Raw genomic sequence first — 23,553 nt, 5'->3', positions numbered from 1 at the left:
AAAAATTGTAATTGTTTTTATTTTTATGCTTGCTGAAATGCTTATAACTCACTAAAGTCATATGATAAAAGCATGCCTAGAAGTGTTGACTAGAAGTTTATCCTTTCTCTGTATATGTGTTCGGACCAGGAACTATAAATCTATCTTTGTGTATAGGGAGTATTTTTGTTTAGTTTAATAGAATTTCTCCTACCAAAACATCTTTATCATGGGATACATTTAAGCTAAGTACAGTTAATATACACTTTTTCTGAAATAATTCACCAAACTTTCTTTTTCTTGTTTCAAACAGACAATAGTGGTGTCTTAGGCAAACAGTCATTTCAGACTGAATTGCATCCGCTTTGCAAGACTTCGGGTAACACATTTATTTCTGTCTAACCTTTGACTGCCAACATTTGCTCACATTTATTCTTAGGAACATTACCCATTAAAGAAATATTGTCTATTGCCCTCAATGTTACCATAGCGTCAATGCTTACTGATTGCTTCATGCTTTTGGCAATTCACAGTTAATGTGGGAATTAAATAGTTCACACTGATAATGACATGGAAACGAGGTTTGGACTTCTTTGGGGGAAGATAATGACTATCAAACATTCACCAGTCATCTATGTACATAGGTGATTAAAATATCATCACATATGCTGAACACACACAAGGGAAACATCATATTGTGTGATCATGAACTTAATTACTAGCAAAGCATAAAAATGGAAGGAAAATTTTTTAAAAGAAAATGGTATTTAGGCTCCATCATAAAATTATGTGCAATAATTATCTTACTGTCCAAATCAGTTTGGAGCATACTCCTGCTATACCAAGATATGATTCATAAATTTATCCATTCATTCAAAAAATAGTTATGCAATGAATATTGTGTTTCAGATTTCCTTCTGGGAATAAGGGTGTTCATCCATTTTTATTTCACAAATATTTGCTGAGTTCCTACAATATACCAGATACTGTTCAGAATACTAGGAAGAGAGGAAAGATGTAATTCAGTCTTTAGTTACAGGGAAACTAGAGTTGGGAGGGGAGAAAGATAGGTAAACAGTTATATTCTCTGTAACTGTTTCCTAGAGGTGAGGTCAGGATGCCAGGGCACTAGCAAAACATACAGGAAGAACAATAAAATTATGGCAGAGACAGAAGGACCGAGGGCACACTCTCACCTCTCTAGAGTCTTCTTGCAGATTTTGTTAAATGTTTGTTATGATTCAGGCATTGCTTAAGCTTTGTATTAATTTAGTTGGTCTCACACCAACAGTATGAGGAAATTACTGATCTGTGGTTGGTCCAATTTTATAAATTTGACAGAGAACTTGAGCAGTTTGTGTGAGGGTACATGGCTGGAAAAGATTGATCCACGATTCAAACATAGGCAGAGTGGCTTTCATGGGGAGATAATGACTACGTTTTCAAAATGAAGAAGGCAGTGTATGTGCAGAGCTCAGATGGGGAGGAAAGGTAGAGTTGGTAGTTTTCATCAGATTCTCAAAAGGGTCTCCTAGGAGAGAAATAATAAGGTCAGTAGCAAATAGAGGCAAATGGAAAGGCAAGTGGGAGGGGAATTTGTGAACAAAGAAGAATTAGAATCAATAAGAAATAATGACTTATCAGAAGTAGAATTAAACATAACTTCCAAGTTTTGGGTTTGAGTAGCTGAGGGGATGTTGATGACATCCTTAAAATCAGCAATGTGTGAAAAGCAACAAGTTTAAGGGGGAAAGGTAATGAGTTTAGTTTGAGCACATTGACTGAGGTAACTGTGGGACAATTAAAATCTGTAAAGGTAGAGGAATCAGAATTTGAAATTCAGAAGAGCAATCTGGATGGCCATCTATAGATAGGTGTGTCCTCAGAGAAGACAGGTGGTAAAGCCATGCAGCAAATGAAGTCATTGAAGTGTGTGTAAAGCAATGACTCAACCAGCTGGGGGTTTATAGATCCATTTCAGAATCTGATGAAAACTAGCCTACCTTTCTTCCCTACCTAGTGCAAGTATCCACACAAATTTATGTACAATTTCAGATGATAATAATAATGTAAAGCCAAAGACAGAAAATTGGGAGTTCTTTCAGGGACAGATAAAAACAGATCAAAAAGAAAACAGAATCAGAGAAAAACTAGTAGTGAGCAGTGATATGGCAGGTAGAAAATGTTGTTATAAAAGATCTACTTAACTACAAATAAGCAGAAAGTCAATTAAAAATAAAACAGACTGAGAACTGAATTTTGGAAGTGGATGACCTTCTCTAGGGAGAATTTGGTTGTAGTGTATGCTCAATGGCGTAGGTCAAAGACTAGAATGAGTAAGAGGAAGAAAAACAGGAAATGTTGTCTACCCACAACCCAGAAACTTGAATGCCAAAGGACAGATAACAGTTTTGGCTAGGAATGCACACAAGGTAGAGAGGATTAAAAAAAACTTAAAAATAAATGCTGAGACATGAGCATGTTTTTATACTTCATGCCCTCTAGTAGGAAGTTCAAATTTAAATCATAAGGAGCTTCTCATGGAGTTCATTTTAAAGACTTCTTTCACATCATCTGAAAGACATGGTGACTGATACTACAAATAGTTAAGTGATCCAAATTATGTGGTTTTAGTGTCTTTCCCGGAGGCCGATTGCAGTGGTATGGAACGTTTGATCATTATTTTCGGTCCTCTGGACTTCTGAAAAGGGTAAATGAGGCATTTGCTTCCTTCCCAGTGCTGAGGAGACATTTGGCTCTGTTCTCAGAATAATTCTACCATCTGAAAGGAATTTACCTCCTGTGCAGTGTCTATTGATTTTGTGAAGTAAATCATTCAGTCAATGGATAAGATAGTTTGAACTCCTCTTGTAAGTCCCTTGAGTTAAGAATAACTAAAAACATCACAAGCGATGGGAGGAAATTAAAAGTTTTTGACTGTCACTCATATAAACATTGATAAAAATAGAAAAGATCATTTCGTTGACTGAGTAAAATATTTGGTTTTTCGTTCACTGCATGTAATGCACTATTTAACATTAGGTAGAAAGAGAAAGAAAAATATAGGAAGTCATCTGCTGAACACAACAGTGAGCACTTGTTCCCATTTAATGAGGGAAATGCTTTATCTTGACAGAAAATTATATGTTAAACATTTACAGTTTCCTTAAAATGAACCACACTTTCTAGCACTTCCTTTCATAAAACCCAATGGCTTAAGGGGAAAGTGACTGTTTATTTTTGGAAGTGGTATATTTCTCCTTTTTTTGATGGAGCATGTTATCTGTCTTTCAAAAAGTTGCAATTTCTGTAGAAAAAAAATTGTGTGAATAGTGAATAGCCAAACTAATGATAACAAAATAAAAAATAATATAGTCCTTGACCTTTCCCATGAACTATTTCTAAACCACATCTTTTGGGGGAGATTTGAAATTTTGTGGTTAATTCACTTTTGGAATTAGAGTTTCAGCTTCAGAAACTAGACTATCTGAAAAGGGATATCTCCTGGTTCCAGCTGGGCCTGGCAGCTACCAGGGTGAAAGGCCACAAAAAGAGAGTGTTGCCTTGATGTTCCAACATTACTGTGAGCAAACTCCATGCCTTCTTCTCTTACGCTTTCATAGCCTTACATAAAAATAAGATGTTGCTTTTTAACATAAGGTTTTTCTAAAGTCAGTAGCAAAGAACATTTAAAACTATTGATTAAAAACGTTTTTAGCTTCCCATGGAAGTTCATCATTTATTTTTAAGATGCCAGCATTATAACTAATTCTAACACTGTAATTTCTTCCTACTATTGGTTGGGTATTCACATTCTGAGTGGGACCAACTTCAGTAACAAATCACGTTAACATGTGACCCACCAAGAATAACCTACCTTTTCAATGAGTTTATGTTGAAGATACATTATTAAATGTGATACCAATTCAGTCAAATCTCTTTTACTTTTATTGTGTCCTTTCATGTACTCATCATTATTTTAGGTCTGAACATTCTGTTTTCACAACCAGCGTGATTTCCTTTTGAACCGTGGATTTTAAGTGGAGATTTGGTTCTCATACAAGGTGTTACCAGTTGTTTTGGCCTCATGTACACACTTACAAATGCACAAATAAATCAAACTCCATCGTAATTAATGCAGCCCATGTCCCTAAAACTAGCACTTAGTCTGAGGTGGCCTCCTCACCAGTGTCTCAGAACAGCTATGGCATATGTCACCTGGAGGGCAGGGCACAATGGTCTAGAACAGTGATTCCCAAAGTGGGCGCTACCGCCCCCTGGTGGGCCCTGCAGCGATCCAGGGGGGCGGTGATGGCCACAAGTGCATTTGTTTTAACTTTTTTTGTATTGCCTTTCTATTCTGAGTTCAATAAATAGTTTCATAATTTCAAACTTCAATGTTTCTAATTTACACCTTTCTTTACTATATTTTACGAAAAAGGTAGAAACATTAATACATATATCTTTCCGTTTAATTGCTATTAAAATTTTAAAAAAATTAATTTCCAGGGGGCGCTGAGTAATATTTTTTCTGGAAAGGGGGCGGTAGGCCAGATAAGTTTGGGAACCACTGGTCTAGAAGGAACAGGACTCAAGACCTCTGCATTCCAGTCCCAGCACTTCTGCCAGGTTGCTTAGCAGAATAGTGCCACACATCTTGGGAATTTTCCTGGTGGCCTGAACAAACATGCACAGTTTATAACTTTTATCAACCATTCCATATCTTCTTGTGGTTTTGTATCACTCAGAGTGACAGAGGACACCCTAAGTTCAGAGCAGGACTCCACATAGAACCCCAGCTAGTAGTTAAGAACTGTTCTTCAAGTATATTTCACCACAAGAAAAGGAAACAAAGTTCCATACCTATGGTGACAGTCAGCCTTTATTTATTTAAAACTTCAAAGTGAAGGTTTTTGTGTATGTGTGTGTCAGTTTTCAAAAGCATTTGGCAACTACTTTCTACATTTACAGCATTGCCCAAGGACTTTCATTCCATTTTTAATGGCTCTTGCTGAAATCAATTTGTCTCATAATAAGGCACAAAACATGTCTTATTATGTTTTAAGCTTTCCCACATGCATAGGAAATCTTTTGTTAAAAATCAGTATATTCCAATCATGCTAAAAAACATTACATGAGAAATTAACACACATGAAAAACCTGAAATGACCTTCTGAACAAATGGCAAGGTCATGTAGCACTCCTAACTGCCCATCTGGATGCCCAAAGGGAAAACATGGAAATATATTTTGTGAAAAATGAATGATTACTGGATTAAACAAAGGTTGCCTGAAAATCCATTTTCAGCTGTCAGTCATTTTTAAAAAAATACTAGTTGCTTTAAATGTAATGCACATTGAATACACGTTCAGTTATATGTATGTGTAATTTCACATTAGAGAAGCATTAGAAAATTTATTTAAATACACTAATCAAACTAAAGTATATATAGAGTTACTTGCTGTTTCATTATTCTACAATAAAAAAGGTATCATTATATTAATAATCCACCTATGTCTGCCATAGGGTGGTTTGCATGTCCACATAGATTTAACAGTTTATGTACCTTATGCATATGACTCAATATTATGATATATATGTATATACTTATACATATTTATGTATTATACATAATGATTAATTTATTGTCCATATAATTACACTGTATCTTTTTAAGCAGTAAAATTTTAAGAAAATTTAAAAACATTGTGATGGTAAATTTTTTTGCATTGCTTTTATTCTCTCTTCACTTTTTCCTCCAAGAAGAGAAGATTGAATAAAATTAAAACTTTACAATTTTTAAAATTCATTATCATCAGCATGAATCAATATGTATCATAATACCATGATGCCTTTGGAAAAGTATATAATCTGTCCCAAACTATTATCCTTTCTTATTTTTGCTTACTTTTAAAGCATACAAAAAAGCTTTTACTATGAATTGTTTTTTGTTTTCATGCCTGATTCTAGCAGGTGAACACCAACACACACTCACAGATGCACACACACATGCCTACTCTCTCCTCCCCACACCAGCCCTTCTCCTAAATTTGTACTTCTAACTAATAGTCCAGAGGCTGGGAAATCAAATAACTAGCCTTGTGAAAATAATATATAGAAATTATTAAATCCTGGTTGGCATAACTTGCAAGGAATAGACTTGATGAAATCCGGTATGGCTTCTCAAGGACCTTTTACTTTATAACCCTCTGTTAGCTTTTGAAGTTCTGTTTTACATTTCTGCTGAGAGTTCCCCTCTCTCAGATAATTCTGCTACATGTGGCTCTCTTCTACTCTCATTTCAACATTTACTAGTATCTTCTTCTTTGTCATATCTGCCTCCTGTCACTCCTCCCATATTGCCTGCTTCCATGTCAAGAGCCTGTAATCATTCAGAATTGAGACCTGTCCTAATTCACCCAAGACCCTGGGTGTGACATTGTCAGTGGAGATAAGTATCACTGGGGACTCTGTGACAGATGTCTCACTGAAGATCTGAGTTTGACTTTAGTCCAGAAGTGAGTAAGAAGTAGTTAAGATTCTCAGCTTCATAGTTAAAGAGTTCCTTACGAGTATTTGTGAAGTTAGGTAGTATCTCTGAGCCCCAGTTTCCTTGTTTATAAAGCAATGTATTTACAAACCTACCTCAAAAGTGTTCATAAGGATTAAACGAAATGAAGCATATGAAACATACTTAGCACATGAAATCAGAGTTGAGCATACATAATTAGTGTTCAGTTAATTCTAGTTGATTTTATTAAGCTCATGCTCATAGCTCCACCAAGGAGATGATGGGTAATTAAGAGCTGACAGATTGTCCACAAAATAGTTACACATAAGTAATTTAAATGAGAGTAAACAGCCCTTTTTTTATAAAAAAATTAAAATAGTAATGCAGCGAGTAAATGATCTTTGAGTGTTTTATATGAGATAAAATATCAACTTTGAAATTTTTAATTTAGAATCATAAAGGTTTTATGTATGTGTGTTGCTACGCATATATGTACTATGTATTCATTAAATCATTGCTAAGTCTCTCTCACCTTAACACATGTTCACAAAATATTGAAATATTGAATATTGCCTGCAAACCTTCCTTTAATCGTCCCACAGCCTTGAAGTATAAGGGATTACCTTCTTCCACTTCTAAAAGTCCTTTCAAACAAATTAAGATTCTAGGAAGTGTCTTTAAGTGGGCTTTCCATGAAATGCCTGCACACCTGTCTCAAGTTTACAGAATCTAATGAATCATTTGATTGTTTTCATATTGTCAGATATGCCGGGGTTTTTTCAGCCATATGCTCAGTGAACTTCAGTGACCTGTCCTATTGAAAATCACAGATTTATGGCAATTCCTAGTATTACAATCTCCTTGATGATGATGGCCAAAAAGTACTACAAAGATTATTATCCTTAAACCAGCAACTTGATCCACATTCACTCTGATGTTTGCTAAATACTGGAGAAATATGAATGATGAGCCACTTCTAAGATTTAAAAGGAATGCTTGAAGAATCAATTTCTTTATAGCAGCTTATTGGGAAATGAGTAGGATTCAAGAGCTTTGGCTTTTTACATTGTCTCTGATAGCAAGGCTAATCGCCATCTGTGTTCTCTACTAGGTCTGCTGAGACTCATAACTATCAATTCTACATTCCAGGAAGTTTTCTCTTGAGGGTTCATCTGAATTGAAGTGACCCTCTGCCTCAACTTTCATGGTTCTTTCCTGAAGTCAGCCTGGTGGCAGATATGCCATCTGGATTGAAACTGTTTGGACAAACGAAAGGAAGAGCCTGATAAAGTCAATAGCTGCTGGAGTCAGGGTCTCCGGTTGCATATTGGCTGAATGTTGGCTGGTGAAAGACAGACATGCACCTGTTTGTGTCTTTAGATCGTGAACATTTTTATTGTTCAGATAAGACTAAATGAAAAGAATGATTTTACTTGCTGATAGTGGTATAGGTAAAGTCTTTGAATTGGCACACCAGGCACTTGAAATGTCGTTCAGATATGCTCTTCTACATGCCTTATTCGTTCAGATGTTATCTCTTCTCAACTGTTGTTTACTTTCTAAAGCTGAGATCAAAGTTAGGAAAAAAGAAAATGGAGGCTAGGAAGGGACTGGTAGTAATGATGGGATCTAGACTCCACTTAGAGAAAAGACAAAGTCATGAAGCATTAAAGAATGGGAGAGGAAACGATAAGAGTATGTGGTCAAAGAAGGAACTTTTAGATGCAAAGATCTATTTTTTAAAAATATATTTTTATTGATTTCAGACAGGAAGGGAGAGGAAGAGAGAGAAACATCAATGATAACAGAGAATCGTTGATTAGCTGCCTCTTGCACGCCCCCTACTGGGATCTAGCCTGCAACCTGGGCATGTGCCCTTGACCAGAATCAAACCCGGGACCCTTCAGTCTGCAGGCCTTGCTCAAAGATCTATTTTTTAATGCCTGCTTTTAAGCCGGTTTATTATTACAAAGAAGTCTAACCACATTGACAGATAGCTGAACACTTCTATCGGGTCTCCAGATCACTCTCCCCAGTTCTGTCCAGTTGGTGCTTCTTTCATCCTCTTCCATTAGGTTTCCCCTATCTACCTTTTGTCATTACCATGCATTCCTCCAGACATTCTTTGTTAACCTCAAAGTAAAAGGCCAAAGTGAGAGGCAACAAGCATTTATTTGAAATCAAGAAAGAACAGCTCTTTGGGAAGCATTGGTTCAGGTAGAAACCCAGCAGTGTTCTGATTAGAAGACAAAACAAAGAGAATTTATGAGAAGGGGAAGGGGAATTAGAAGGAAGGCCTTTCTATTCGTGCAGATAAGCTAACATAGTGATGCTAATTCTAACCAGTGTTTTTAATTTTCAGCCTGGGTAGCCATCAGTCCAGTAGTCGTAGTATCTGACTTCCTGGTATCTTTACAAACAGGTGTTTGGGGCACACTGTTACTGTAGGCCCAGTCCACAGGTTATTTTGCCCTGTTTTAACATTCCAAAGGTTGGAGAAGTAAGACTTGCAAGGCAGTTCCTCTGGGATGGCAGCTCGGCTCCACTTTAAAGTGGCTCCATTTGTGTTATTTATTTTTTTCTTTTTACATCTTCCATCTTTTTTAATTTCAAGATATCCTACAAAAATTTATCCATAACTCTGACACTTGTAATCTTCAGTGAATTCATATTTGTTCTTGTCTTTCTATATTTGAAAATGTTTGTTGTGTGTCCAGTCTTACAATAGCTAATCATAACACTGAATTTCAGAACTCTCTGGTACTTAACGAAGAAAATAATTAGTCTTGCAAATTTAAATTATGGGATTAAAACCTCTATAATCAACATTGGTATATACCTCCTATATCATTTCATCTGAAACAATACTTAAGTGTTAAATATTCAGTTAAAGCTTACAGTATACAGCAAGATTAGATTACCTGGGTTTTGTGGGGTTTTTTAGACTTAAGCAATGATGGTATGACCTGATGTAGTCAATGAATAAAATACACCAATTAGCCAACTTTAACAGGTAGAGTCCAGTTCTAATCCTACCAGTAACCAGTCAATTGTAATTGCCTTGCATTTAGTCAACTATAATATTTGTATTTGAGGGTAGGAAACAACAGCATCCACCACTCCATTAACTAGACTGGCTGGCTTTCCATAGCTTGCTAGTATCCTTCCATAAGAGAAAATAATAATGTAATGCTATTATTAATAATATTTTAATACCGTAATATTATAATACCATAATAACAACAATAATAACTACATTTCTTGAGTACTTACTGTAATTCAATCACTTGGCTCTGTTACATAATTCATACTCGTGCCTCAGAAATATGTATTACCACCCCACTTTATAGATCAAAATAGAAAGAAAAACTCTGAAGGTCAGTCTACTCTTACAGAAGGAGCCCTTTTCAAACCACAGTATATAATACAAATATCAAAAGTAAGCTGTGAATAAAGCTTTTAAGTTGATTTTAAATGTTTTAATACTCTAAAATGTTTTAATACTCTAATTAAAAACAAGCAATCTAATTTTCTTAGAAGGAAAGGACTATTTCTTCCGGGAAGACTGCAAGTGTTTCAGTTTTTCAAAAATACCAAATTACATTTCAAGAAAATCAAATATCTGTATTAGATATGTTGCCATAGCAATGAATCCTTAGTATAATCATAGTACTACTTGTACCTTTTATAGTAGAATCCTAAAGCCATTTTTCCAGTTGTAAACATTCAAACTATGATAACATTCATAGTTTGGACATCATTTGTAAATAATTAGTTTGCAGAAAAACAAGATAATAACAGTTTTTCTCGATTATTTAAAATGTGTATGAAATAGCTTCCCTCTTCCCACACAACAGCCTCTTTACCCACACCTTCCTGAAGAGGAAAAGAAAAGGGGAGGGAGGTGGCAGGAGAGTGGGAAGGGAATGTACTCTCCCTAGATAACTAACTAAGGGAGGGCAGGAAGTGGTATATGCAATGAGAAGAAGTATTTTCTCCTTAGATAAATGACCTACACTATCTTTCACCCCAAAAAGAAAAATGGGTTTGCCATTGATTTTCTGTTGACCACATCTTCCTGTGTTGTTCATCCTCTTAAGAGATCATAAATTTAGTTGGTATTTCTTTTCAAGTCTTTTTTTTTTTGTATCTAATTTGGTTATTTCCACATTTCAACAAAAGAAAATCAAGCATTTAGAACTTAAAACATTTTTTTTGTGGAAAATAACAGTCCAATAGCTGAAAATAGGCAAGCACAAGTGAATCGCATTGATGTTTTTAACAATGATAACACCTTTATGTAATTTATTGACATGCCCAATGATATTTCAGATGGCTTTTGAGTAAGAATTCATTTTTCAGTTGCTACTTGCATATATTCTGTACAATACTTCTTCATTATCATATGAACCTGCAATCCTGTGATTACTTATTCTGTGTTTATATTGCAATTGTAATGGTGGTGTTTAAATGTAATTATTAATACAAGTAGGTAAAACCATTAGTGCAGACATGAGCTATAGAAAAAAACCATGATACTGTTAAATAATTCTAAATTTTTGTTATGGCAACATGTCTGATATGGATATTTCATTTTCTTGAAATATAAGTATTTCTGAAAATTTGAAATATTTATATTGAGATAGTCCTTTCTACCAAGATTAGACTGTTTATTTTTAATTGCCTATAAATTAGTAACATCGTGCATCTTAAGTTTAAATCAGGCTAGTATTTTAGACTGACAAAGAATTTAAAAACACTGATTCATAGTTTACCTTTTCTATTTTTATTATAAAAGACGATTGCAACTCAGTGACTAAAAGCAAATATTTATTAAATAACACAATTATAACAAGATGATAAACTTATTAATCTTCTAGAAAAGGTTTAATGAAACCAATTACTAAAATAATATATATTTATTAGGAAATACTACATCATAAATATTTTATAAATATACCATCCACAGCTAAATACTATTAAATATGAGTAATTTTCATAGCTTGACCTCATTAATAAGAACTTAATGGATGAAGCTTAGTAAATAAAATAAAGTTCTCAGTAAAGACTATCTCCAATTAAATTTATTTTCCACTGGATTTACAGCTTTTTTGGAACTCTTTCCCTATATCATTTAATTTCAAACCTTACTTTCATTTTTGTGTGTATTATCTACCTAATAGTTTAACTATAGGGCATTGAATAAAGAACAGAGTTCAGTTTCCTTGTCTTTCTAGATAATTAAATTAGGTCAGAGATTCTTTTCTACTTTCTGAATATAATTATTTTGGGAGTTGTCTTTTTTAATTTAAAAATTCTAGAACTTCTTCAATTTTAAAGCCATGGAAAGAACAGTCCTGCCTACTTTTAGTGTTTTAAGTCTCCATACTGTATTTTTATGTTTGAATTTGTTGTCTTCATTTTTGTCCTCCAAAAAATGCTTCTGCACTTTAAAAAACTTTCCTGTGAAATGTAGGTAAGAACTTTTTAGAAATTTTGCAGGAATATTGATATAATTGTTACTGATTAGAGGTATTACATAATCATGCCAGTTGACTTGATGTTCTGGAGAACCTTTAGAGAAAAACAAGATTTAAAAAATTAAGCAAAATATTTAAAAAGTATTCAGTTGAAAATTGCTCTGCAGGTTTTTTTCTTAAGCTTTGTAATTTTGTAAGTCACCTCAAAATCTAGTATTGTCTTTATAATAAAGTTTTCATTAAATGCAATATTGACATTTGTTTGGAGGAAATGAAGACTTGCTTAGTTATACTTGAAGTCCATTTGGGTACTAATGGTACTGATATTTTTATTCATATATTGCAATCTTTTTTTTTTTTTTTGCAGTTTTACTAAAGGGAGGAAAAAAAGAGGAACCATTTAGAGACTGTGCAGATGTATATCAAGCTGGTTTTAATAAAAGTGGAATCTACACTATTTATATTAATAATATGCCAGAACCCAAAAAGGTAAAACCAGAAGTGTTTGTTTATGAGATGTAAAGCAGAACCTAGTTGAATTGCTGAATAATCAGATTGATTTGTGAGCTTGTTAAACTGAAAATATATATGCCTGAGCTCTTTTCTCTCAAAAAAATACTCTGTTTCCCAGGTCCATAAAGTATGAAAATCTATTGTACAGACCTCCCCCAAGTCCCACACCTACCATCCCTCTTTTACACAAAGTTTTCTTATTTATTCTTTCTCATTCCTAGAATGTCCCATTGCTTATAAATGCTTGCCTTATTCAGATTGCATGTTGAAGTCATATATACTTCAAGTGCCGGGAAAAAGTCCCAAGGACCCAGATGGCACACATCATCCACAGTCCAGACACTGTGCAGAGGGGGCTAGGGACACATTTCCAGAATCACTGTTTCTGCTGGGGTGAGAGAAACACATTCTATCTTAAACACAAAAGGATTTGCTTTTTGTATTTACCTAAAAGAGTGGGTTGGAGGGTAGGATTCATCAGTATGTTGAACAGGATCCAAAGTAAACTTTGAAGTAAGAAACCATTATCTTCCTGCTGTCATTTCTCTTTTATATACTCTTTCTCCCTATTTATCCGTTAAATCATCAATCCGTTCCTTCATTCAATACATATTAAGTGTATGTTGTTCATTTGCCAGTCAAATACTAGCAAATACACTGACTAGGGACATAATACAGAACAAACAGTTCCCAGTGTGTGGCGAAGACAGACAATTACACAGATAATTATACTGTAGTGTAGTGATAGAGACAGTCTGTTTGAAGCAGGGTTTTACAAACCCTTGAGGAGAGCCCTGCTCTTCAATATAAAGTGTCAGCTAGATGCCCTAGAGCAGTGGCCGGCAAACTGTGGCTCGCGAGCCACATACGGCTCTTTGGCCCCTTGAGTTTGGCTCTTCCACAAAATACCACGTGCGGACGTGCACGTACAGTGTGATTGAAACTTCGTGGCCCATGCGCAGAAGTCGGTATTTTGTGGAAGAGCCACACTCAAGGGGCCAAAGAGCCGCATGTGGCTCGCGAGCCACAGTTTGCCTACCACTGCCCTAGAGCCCAAGATGCCAGGCTGCCCCTGCAATGCTTCTTCAAAGGATGGAACAACTTTCTTCCCTTTTCCGCCTAAACCAGCCCTGACCCTATTTCCTCTGGGCGCCTGCAAATGCTCCTGGAAGGCCTTCCCTGGTTCCCTCCAACAAACCTACATGACCTCCTCATACCAGAATTCTACAAGGCCAAGACTTGAATCCTTTTATCTTTTCTTTTCCTTTTTTTAATGGAAGTACAATTGGTACATAACGTTATATTAGTTTCAGGTGTATAACCCAATAATTTGATATTTGTATATAGTACAAAGTTATTACTGCAATGTCTACTCATCACCATATGGTCGACCCCTTCCATCCATTTTGCTCATCCTGCAAACCACTTTCCCTCTGACAGCTAATCTGTCCTCCATATCTATGAGTTTTGTTTGTTTTATTTTTTAGATTCCACAAATAAGTGAAATCATAAGACATTTGCCTTTCTCTGTCTGACTTATTTCTATTAACGTCATATCCTCAAGATCCATCCATGTTGTTGCAAATGACAAAATTCCCTTCTTTTTATGACCAAGTGGTATTCCACTGTATGTACCTTTCTATTTTGATTTCCTGGGACCCAGCAGAGTTTCTGGCACATCATAGGTCCTCAAGAAGTATGTACTGAAATGAATAAATGAATAAATGTTCAGCTGATGGTAACATTAACACTTCTATGTAGTGCATCATAAGTAAGCCTAACTTATTTAGTCTTCCTGTTGTTAAATTCCTTTGATTGTCCAGGGAAATGAATCTTAGAAACAGTTTGTCAGATGTCACACAATTGTCAAGGTGGAAAGTCTCTACCCGTGTTCTCTCTCTACTGATTTCAGTAAGGATTAGTGGTTTAAGTTAGCTTAATGTTTGTTTTTTTCCTTTGTTAGGACAAAATTTTACCTTAAAAAGAGGCCATGCATATAGCTGGAGGTGGGGGAGAAAGCACAAGGAGAAGAGGTGGCAGGCACAGGTCTATACATTGCTACCTGGCCACCTACCAGAGAAGTTTGGTTTCACCTATTTTTTCATTTTGGGCTTCAGTGAATGATGTCACTGAATCAAGTGCTTCATGGCCTTTTAAAAAACAAGCTGTGACATTACAATGGCAAGTCTAGGAGTAAAGAGAAAGCGTAACTTATAGGACAGTGATGGCAAACCTTTTGAGCTCAGCGTGTCAGCATTTTGAAAAACCCTAACTTAACTCTGGTGCCGTGTCACATATAGAAATTTTTTGATATTTGCAACCATAGTAAAACAAAGACTTACATTTTTGATATTTATTTTATATATTTAAATGCCATTTAACAAAGAAAAATCAACCAAAAAAATGAGTTCGCGTGTCACCTCTGACACGCGTGTCCTAGGTTCGCCATCACTGTAATATAGGAGGAACCTTTTAAATCCTTTGACATTAAGCCTTTCTACTGTGCTTGCTGATATCTTAAAATCATACTTAAGCTTCATTTCATTTTACACACACACAGGCATGTAAACACTGCACACATGCTCCGTACACAGAGCATGTAAAGTGGCCAGAAACTGTCTTGGGGTGGAGTAGTGGAGCTAACGTAATGCTCTGTGTCCCGCCCAAGACCTGGAAGGACCCCGAAATTATTGTTGCCTCAGCTGTAACATAGCTTGGTTAGGACAATACAGTTAGCTAAAAATACTGTGACCCTCCTTTTAGACTCCTAATGACTCTATGATATATATGAATATAAAAATAAAATAAGTTTTAAAGTTTTTAGATTAACATGCACACTTTTAGAATATTTTTCACTCCATCACCAATACGCCTTGTGGCCATGGTGCAGACATTACAAATACAGTTTTGATCATTCCACGACCTTTAATTCGTGTATAACCACAACTCTATTCTAGTTCAAAATGTTTTGAGATACAAATGATGCATAGGCCATTTGCAGAGCCACGCTCCTTTTAGGGTGGAGGAAAAATAGCCAATCTTAACTCATTATCTTGAACAGCTCAAACTCATAAACTTGAATAATAACTCATTAACTTGAATAAATGTGCTTTTCATATTTCTGTAAAGGAGTGGCTTGGAGGATCCAGTTCATTAGTTCAGTGGCTGACTCCTATGTTGGTTTCACCAGGATTGCATGATTTAAATTTACACCCCTGAGGAGTGATGAATTTTGCATATTATGGAGCTTCAGGGTTCCTGAATAAATAAAATCTGAAATATTAAATCCACAAATGTTAAATATCTGGATTAAACTTCTGAGATTTGGGCCTAGGAAAACATTGTAGCCTGAACAAATTAGCAGTGAAATTAGTACAGCCTGTAACAAGCAAATTTTTATCACTGTAGAAATGGCCCCATGGCCATTCACTCCTCTTCTGGTCAGGGCGGTTACCAGATTTAGTTTTAATAGAAGTAATGGCAGAGTATGGTGAGGGGGAAGATAACTGAGCAGAAGGGAGAAAGACTTTGATAACTTCTTGACTTTGGTGTGCATTCCCTTGTTTTATCTGTTTCCTTTTGATCATTAATCCTCTCACAAGTAGTAATGGTTTAATGTGGAGATGGATACTTTAGCTGGATATAGCTGCATTTTTTTGTAGGTAGAAAATTTTGTTTTAAAATCATTATTATATTCACATAGCTTGGCATTAGTAGGAACAAATCTGGTGTGAATTCCCCCAATGTCATTAAGGAGCTGATTAACACAGTAGTTCAAATGTATTAATCGCTAATATTTTGCCAGGTCACATTCTAAGAACTTCATATGTAGTCACATGTTTACTCTTCAACAACTCTACAAAATAGATGCTCCCATTATTTCTATTTTAGGAAAATAACTTGCCCCGAACACATAGTTATTAAATATTGAACACAGACTTTGTAACAAAGGAATCAATTGCAGACTATGCAATCTTAACAGGGGCCAAGTATGATAATTACTTATTAAGTGGTGACTAAAGTTGCACTGTTTGAACCTATATGACTGACTTAGAAGAGTTTATTATAAAAAATTATGTAAAGTTGATTTATGTTCTGATTACAAGCCACCCTTTCACCCTATAATCCATTTTATTCTTCTATTTTTATATAAATCATGGGTATTCTTTCAATTCTATAAAAAGTGCTTAGAAAATTCATCCTTCTAAGTAGATTGTGCTTTGTAGATATAAAGTTTGGTGATACTTTTGGATTTATTTAGCAAATTTTTGCTCATTGTGATTCTTGTGGAAGTTGTAGCAAGGATCAGAAACTCAAGGCAAACCTATATAAAAACAAAAGAAAACAAAAAGTTCAAATATCCATGATATGGGATATGGGCCAATCAATAAAATTGGGCTATTTTAGGCAGAGTAAGAATTGCAAGTATAGATAATTTTTATGCAATTGCAGTTTTGACTGCCATCATTCCCTGCCAAGAAAGGATGTCTGCAAAGGTTAGAAAAGTGTTATATTTTCAAATGTAATGTGGAAGCCAAAGGCAGTTTTCTAGGACTACTTAATTTTTCAAGTACATAGACAATGAGAATTAGATTATATATATACTTTTTTTTTTTACTTTGATATTATTAATAGCGTGTGGTTATTTTCCTCTCTGAATTCTCTTCCATGCATAGTAGCTGGAAATGAGATTTTTTTCTTTCATTTCATAAGTTTCTGAAACCAAATGCCCTATCCCTAGCTTACTTTCATTAAAATAAACATTAAATTATAACTCTCCTTATTGTAAAATATTAAAAAATTATTTCTGAGTTCACAATTTCCCTATTTCTTAGAAAAGGACTATGACAAATGTTTTGAACCTTTTTTATTTAAGGTTATGGAAAAATAATTAACATCCACAAGTCTAATCATTCCAACCTGTATGGAGCATAAAAAATAAGAACTATGTGAATCAAATTTCCACTTTTTGTTTGGGTTTAAATCTCCGTATTATGTTAAAAGGTATTTAATGCTTGAAAGCTTTGACCTTGCCTGGGATAGGAGCCAGTTCAGTCTTTTCTTGGATAGAGTTAAGCCCAAGTCATATGATCAATAAATGCAAGCAGCATAGTAAATGTAGGAAGCCCTTGTCTACAGGAAGATAGCGCAGACCACACGATAATGGCAAATGAACTTCTCAAGTCATTTCATGTCTCAAATCTTTTGAAACCAACCACCTTTTTTCTTGAACCTACTTCATCTATTAAGCATTGGCTTTTTATTTTTCTTCTGACTAGAAATAGCACGGTTTCTTTTTTTCCTAGAGTGAATCCAACATTTTAAATATATGCACGATAATAAAAAGTAGCATGTGCAAAGATCAGTAATGCCAGGATTATTAACAAAAAGCTGGTAGTCGCAATCTTAAGGACAGTTTACTGAATTTATAGATATAGGGTGTCCCAAAAATGTGTAAATACACTTTGAATAATTTTAAAGGCAGTGTTTATTAAGATACATTTCATTTTCAAAATTGAGCTATCAGCTATTAAAGTGTATATACATTTTTTGGACACCCTGCATTTTGGCTTTGTACATTCATTATATGCAGTTATATACAAATAGTAAATTGTACTGTAATATATGAGATAATACAGAGTGTATAGTGCATAATATAAATACATATTATATGTGAGCAACGCAAAACCTAATGTGTGCTGAACTCAATTCTAGAGACTCTATATACATTGACTCATTTAGTCCTTGCAAAATATCTAAGAGAGAGAAAGTAGAGGTGGGATTTGAACACAGGTAATCCAGTCCATCCCCTGACCAAAGTGCCATTCAGTTCTATTATGCCCATAAATAACAAATGGGGCCTGTTATGTCTGTTATTATGAGTCCTAGCAAGAATTATAGAGTAAGTGCCCAACCCGCTCATTTCTCTGCACTTCAGCTTCCAAACAGTATCTTCCTGAGTAACTTCCATCTCCCATGTAGCTGACTTGCTCTGGCTTTTTCTCTCAGAAGAGTTCTCAAAACATCTTAGCATTTTTAAGTCACTGGATGTCTTCGTTTAAAAGTAAGGTTATCTTATTCTAAACTTTGTGAGTGATTCTAAAACTTTTCATAGAATTTTAAGAACAGATAATATAATAAAAACTGTACAGAGTAGTTTTCTCTACACACTCTATATTTATAAAAGGAGTTCTTTCTTAGCCGCGAGTATATAAGTGAGCTTTATAGGTTTGCAAACACAGTTTGACAAAATTTCAGGCAATCCATGTCCATCAAAATATAAAAATCTATTTAAAAAAATTCTGTATTAGCTAGTCCAGGCAGGGTAACATTTAATTAAGAAATAGGTGCCATCAGTTTCCCCCAGCAAACCACATTCTTGGCATTATCACTTACTCTTAAATTTCACCAGGAAAGTTCCACCTTGGCCACTTGTCTTGAATCACCACCTGTTCCCTCTTTAAACTGTGCCATCTGGATTTCATTGTCACAGGAATCCTGCACTCTCTTCAAAGTCACTAATAGCGCCTTCGTTTTAAATTTGAGGGTGTATTTTCTTAATCTTTGTCTTGACTTCTCTGGAATATTTGATTAAGTTGATCACTTCCCCAACTCAAAATTCATCCCCTTCTTGTTTTGCATTACATTAATCAAGTTTTTCTTTTTTCTTTTTCCTTCTTGCATCTCTATTTATTCAACAAGTACTCATTTAGTACACACTATGGGCTAGGCACTGCTCTAGGAACTGGTAAAAGTAGCAAGTAAAAAGAAGTCCCTGTCCTCTTAAAGGCTATTAATGTATTTTATCTCCATCAGTTGCTTTACAAAGCCCTTTCTTGAATCCTCCTGCCTACCCCTCCCCCACACATAACTCTTTCCACTTTTTCTTTTCATCTTTAGATAACCCACCTTCAAACTACAACTATTATTTTCAAGCATATTACTCCCAATCCATTTTGAATTAGGTAGACCTGAGGTTCAAATCTTGGGTCCAGCACTTATTATTAATAATAACCATTGGTAAATTATTGAAGTACTTAAGCCTTAGGTTTTTATCTGTAAAATGGGGATAATCATCATTCCTACATCATAGGGTTGTTGTAAGATAAATTAGAAAATGCATGTAAAGAGTTTAAGTTATCTGACCCTTAAAAAGAGCATGCTATAGTTAACGGCTATTCCTTTCTTATTCCCTTATTCTCTGATCCATAGTCTATCCTTGGTAGACCTTCAATAAATCATCTCTAACTGATCAATAACGCCCCCTTTTGGATGGCTATCCTACTTTACACTCTACATGTTTAAAACCATAATCATTTTCTTTTCTCATATGTTAGCTCTCTTCCTTAAATTTCTCATTTAGATCACTGTCTTCATCATTCTGCAGTTCACAAGGGCTGAAAATTGTGGACTCCTGCATCTTCTTAATTCCATAGGAGTAGTCACTACTGAAACTTTTAGGCATTTTTCAGGATATGACCCATATTTTTTTATCATTAACAACCATTTGTAACAGAGAATCAATGCCAAAAATGCTTGTTGAGTGAAAAATAAGTGAATGAATGGATTAGAATTAAGGAGGACAAAGGACTAGATGGAGCCTATGTTGAGGACAATTAATAGGTACAGAAGGGTTAAGGAATTAGTTTAGGGGGAACTAGAGTGGGGGATTCCACATTTATAATCTTGGAGGTGAGTCAGTTCCTAGAGTTGGTGAAGACATACTGATGGGTGGCTGTTGTCAAATTAGAGGGCCGGCCAGCCCTCGGTGAGTAGTTTACCTGTTTATACGCTCACAAATAGGCATGTATCTTTTGGTTCCTTTCACTCTGAAGAAGTACATGGGTAATTTGTCCTTTGAATGACAGTTTTTGCCATTGTTCTCCTAGCCTTTAGCTATCTGTGCCCCACATTTAATGCCTCAGGGAAAACGCTTGAAGTTTTCCCTTAATCAGTTTAGCTCTATGTCCACACAGCCTGCCTGCTGCTGTTGCATCATGTCTACACCTTTAGCCAGCCTCCAAAATGCTTTAGAAGTCAATTGACAGGGAAATGGTGTTCCCCATTGCCGGGCCCTTGAATAATCAAACTGCCACATTCATGCTGCATCAATGACAGTAATTGCTCTCCAAAGATAATCCCATTACAGATATGCTTCTCTCCTTGGGTGGACTCTGAGGAAAATGAATCAATTTCTAAATAAATACTATTGTATTTAGAATAATTGAAATAAGCATAACTCTTTGTAAGAGTCGGATAACTTTTCCTCGTGGGAAAGAAGTGCTTGTTGCAGTCAGAAGGAATACAGTATGTCATATTCTCTTCTTAATGTTCATGACGAAAATTCATGCACATAATGTGTTCTCCATATGCCAAGGACAAATTTTTGCCTCTAATGTAACACTGAACCATCAAGAATAATTATTGTAGTATGTAAGTATATAAAAGTTAATATGCAATGAAATATATAATAGCTAACTACAAATGATTTTTTAAAATTTGTTTTTCTAAAACTTTATTATGATTATATTGCCATTTCAATTAACTAAAGATTTAAAAATCTCAAGTCTTACATTTTGGTGATAAAATGGTCTGTACTTTTGGAAACTTTAGTAATATTTTAAAAAGTAGAACATACACAAGTACCTATTGCCATTTAAAACAAAGATCTTTACATTTTTAATAGTCTGAAACACAATTTTCAGGTGACAGATTTAACTGTTTATAAGTAACTAATATGTCTTTGATGGAATTTAATGAGAAATAACTCAAATGTAAGACGAATAACCAATCATGTCTAAATTAACATTTTTCAACATAGTAATTTTTATTCTTTTTATCTATAGGCCTATCTATCTTATTTCTATTTTAAAACATATCTGATACATGTTTATTTAAAACAAACCTAATTCTTTACTTGACTTTATTTCCCCCTTTTCTGTCAGGTATTTTGCAATATGGATCTTAATGGGGGTGGTTGGACTGTAATACAGCATCGTGAAGATGGAAGTGTGGATTTCCAAAGAGGTTGGAAAGAATATAAAATGGTAAGGTGGAAGAATTCAGTAGTTTTTTGATGTTTTATCATGAGGTTATCTTTACTACACTATGTGATAAACTCTTGTAGTTTTAGATGTTTTTTAGTTATTTAAGAATAAAATGATAAATTAGTGACATTATTTTCATTAAACACAAGACACTCATAAATCATTTTCAGTAAATTGTTTCCATGTGTGCATTAGAAAGAAAAATGTGTTACTGAAATTCTTTTGTGAACTGTTATGTATTGCCTGGATTTGTTCCTGGTTGAATGAGAGTGGGGGAAGCTAGAACTCAGACCTAGGCTGGGTACATGAGCCAGGACAAGGGAATTGTGCAGGGCTGTGGGTTATGGAGCAGGACGGCTACTAGATGGCCCCAGGGATGGCAAGTTACTGCTGGCTGTTGACTGAGAGCTCCTCCAAGTGACTGGGTTAGACTTCTCCATGTACCGTAATCCAGGGTCAGTGGACGTTTTATGTGGCAGTTGGCATCCCTCAAGCACAAAAATAGAATCTAGAATCTTCCAGGCCTTTTTAAAAGTTTATTAGACCTATAAATAGCATGCTTTCACATTCACTACATTTTTCTTTCTTTCTTCCTCTCTCCCTCTCTTTCTTTCTTTCTTTCTTTCTTTCTTTCTTTCTTTCTTTCTTTCTTTCTTTCTTTCTTTCTTTCTTTCTTTATTTTTTTTGGTTAAAGTTGATGACAGGGCTAGTCCACACTCAAGGTGAGAGGAGTACACAAGAGTGTAAATTGTGAGGCATGGTTCATTGGAATCTCCATAATAACAGCAGGCATCATTATCATCATCACTATGGTCACAGGTTTGCATTTCTAATGCTTAACATGTGCCATCCCTATAATAAATTCTTTTCTAATTTTTATATCAAACCTATAGTGAATTATAGTTGATACTGTCTCTATTTTAAGAGGAAAATGAACAAGTTGGAAGATGAACTTTTCCAAGATAATATAGTAGATGGTTTAAATAATTCATAATCCAGTAATCACATACCAAAAGCCTAAAATATTAAGTATTAAAATCTATCGACAGAATGTCAAAGCAAAGTAATGGAAGGGGATTTTCATTTATGGACTAATTCTTAATTTTTTTATATCTAAGTCTGGATAATTCTTCTCTTGACCATTTTTTATAAATTCCTCTCTCAGAAAGAAGGTAAAGAAAAAGGTGAAGAGAAATGCCCTGAGTTTTTTCTTATAGACAATGTGTAAAAACTGTGGTTGGTCAACATCACAGTTTATTCATCAGTAGGTTCGTAGATGGTTGAGTAACAGTAAATAAAGCGTTTTAATAAATAAAGGAAAGTCTCAAGTGGTGTCTCTGTTTCTACAACATTTTTATCAGATACTTAGTTGAACACTCTGAATGTGGGTTAATAAAGTTTGGAGTTTCACAAAATTGGAATCTTGATGCCTTTAATAAACAATAAACCCAAGAAAGAAAGGTAGGAAGCCAACAAAACAGAATTCTACAGAGATAAAAGTAAAGTCTTTTACCTAGACCAAAATTATGCAAAATTAACTGTGAGAATATGGAATAAAGGTGACTAGCTTAAAAACCTAGTATTTGAAATATGGAGAGATTTTCTTGGTTATAATCTCATTGCTGGCTACTAACAAAAACAAAGCCTTATATACAAAGTCTACTTAATAATAGTTTTTAGTTTCAAAAATTCAGAATCTAACTGGTGTCTGCCATGGTCTGGTTACATCAAGAGTATGCTTTCAATTCTGGAGATTTTCCAAGAGTGAACATATCCCAGAGGGTACAAGCAGGATGGGCGGTATCTAGAAATCATATGTAGAGCAAGCGAATAGTTGGTTGTCTAACCTGGAGGAAAAAGAATAAGGTATAAACCTGTCTGCTAGTGGCTTAGTTGACTGGATAGAAGTATGTAGTACCGGAACCTGCTACTCAAAGTGTGATCCAGGGACTGCAGCACGAGCACTGTCTGGGAGTTATTAGAAATGCAGAATCGGAAGCTCCGCCCCAGACTTCCTGATTTA

At 35.0% G+C, this 23,553-nt stretch overlaps 1 protein-coding gene across 3 annotated transcripts in view; it reads left to right on the top strand.

Annotated features, from left to right (window-relative positions):
• ANGPT1 (angiopoietin 1) overlaps positions 1-23,553 on the top strand; it is a 243,328-nt gene that overhangs the window by 171,210 nt on the left and 48,565 nt on the right. For all 3 annotated transcript variants that reach the window (XM_036338066.1, XM_036338064.1, XM_036338065.1), the window contains exons 5-6: positions 12,338-12,459; positions 21,429-21,530. In XM_036338066.1, coding sequence (XP_036193959.1) covers positions 12,338-12,459; positions 21,429-21,530 — 224 coding nt within the window. The remainder of the gene's footprint in view (positions 1-12,337; positions 12,460-21,428; positions 21,531-23,553) is intronic.

This window comes from Myotis myotis, unplaced genomic scaffold (genome assembly GCF_014108235.1).
Source record: "Myotis myotis isolate mMyoMyo1 unplaced genomic scaffold, mMyoMyo1.p scaffold_m19_p_16, whole genome shotgun sequence".
NCBI lineage: Eukaryota > Metazoa > Chordata > Mammalia > Chiroptera > Vespertilionidae > Myotis > Myotis myotis.
Note: the sequence above shows the minus strand (reverse complement) of the source record. Positions and strands in the feature narration are given on the sequence as shown.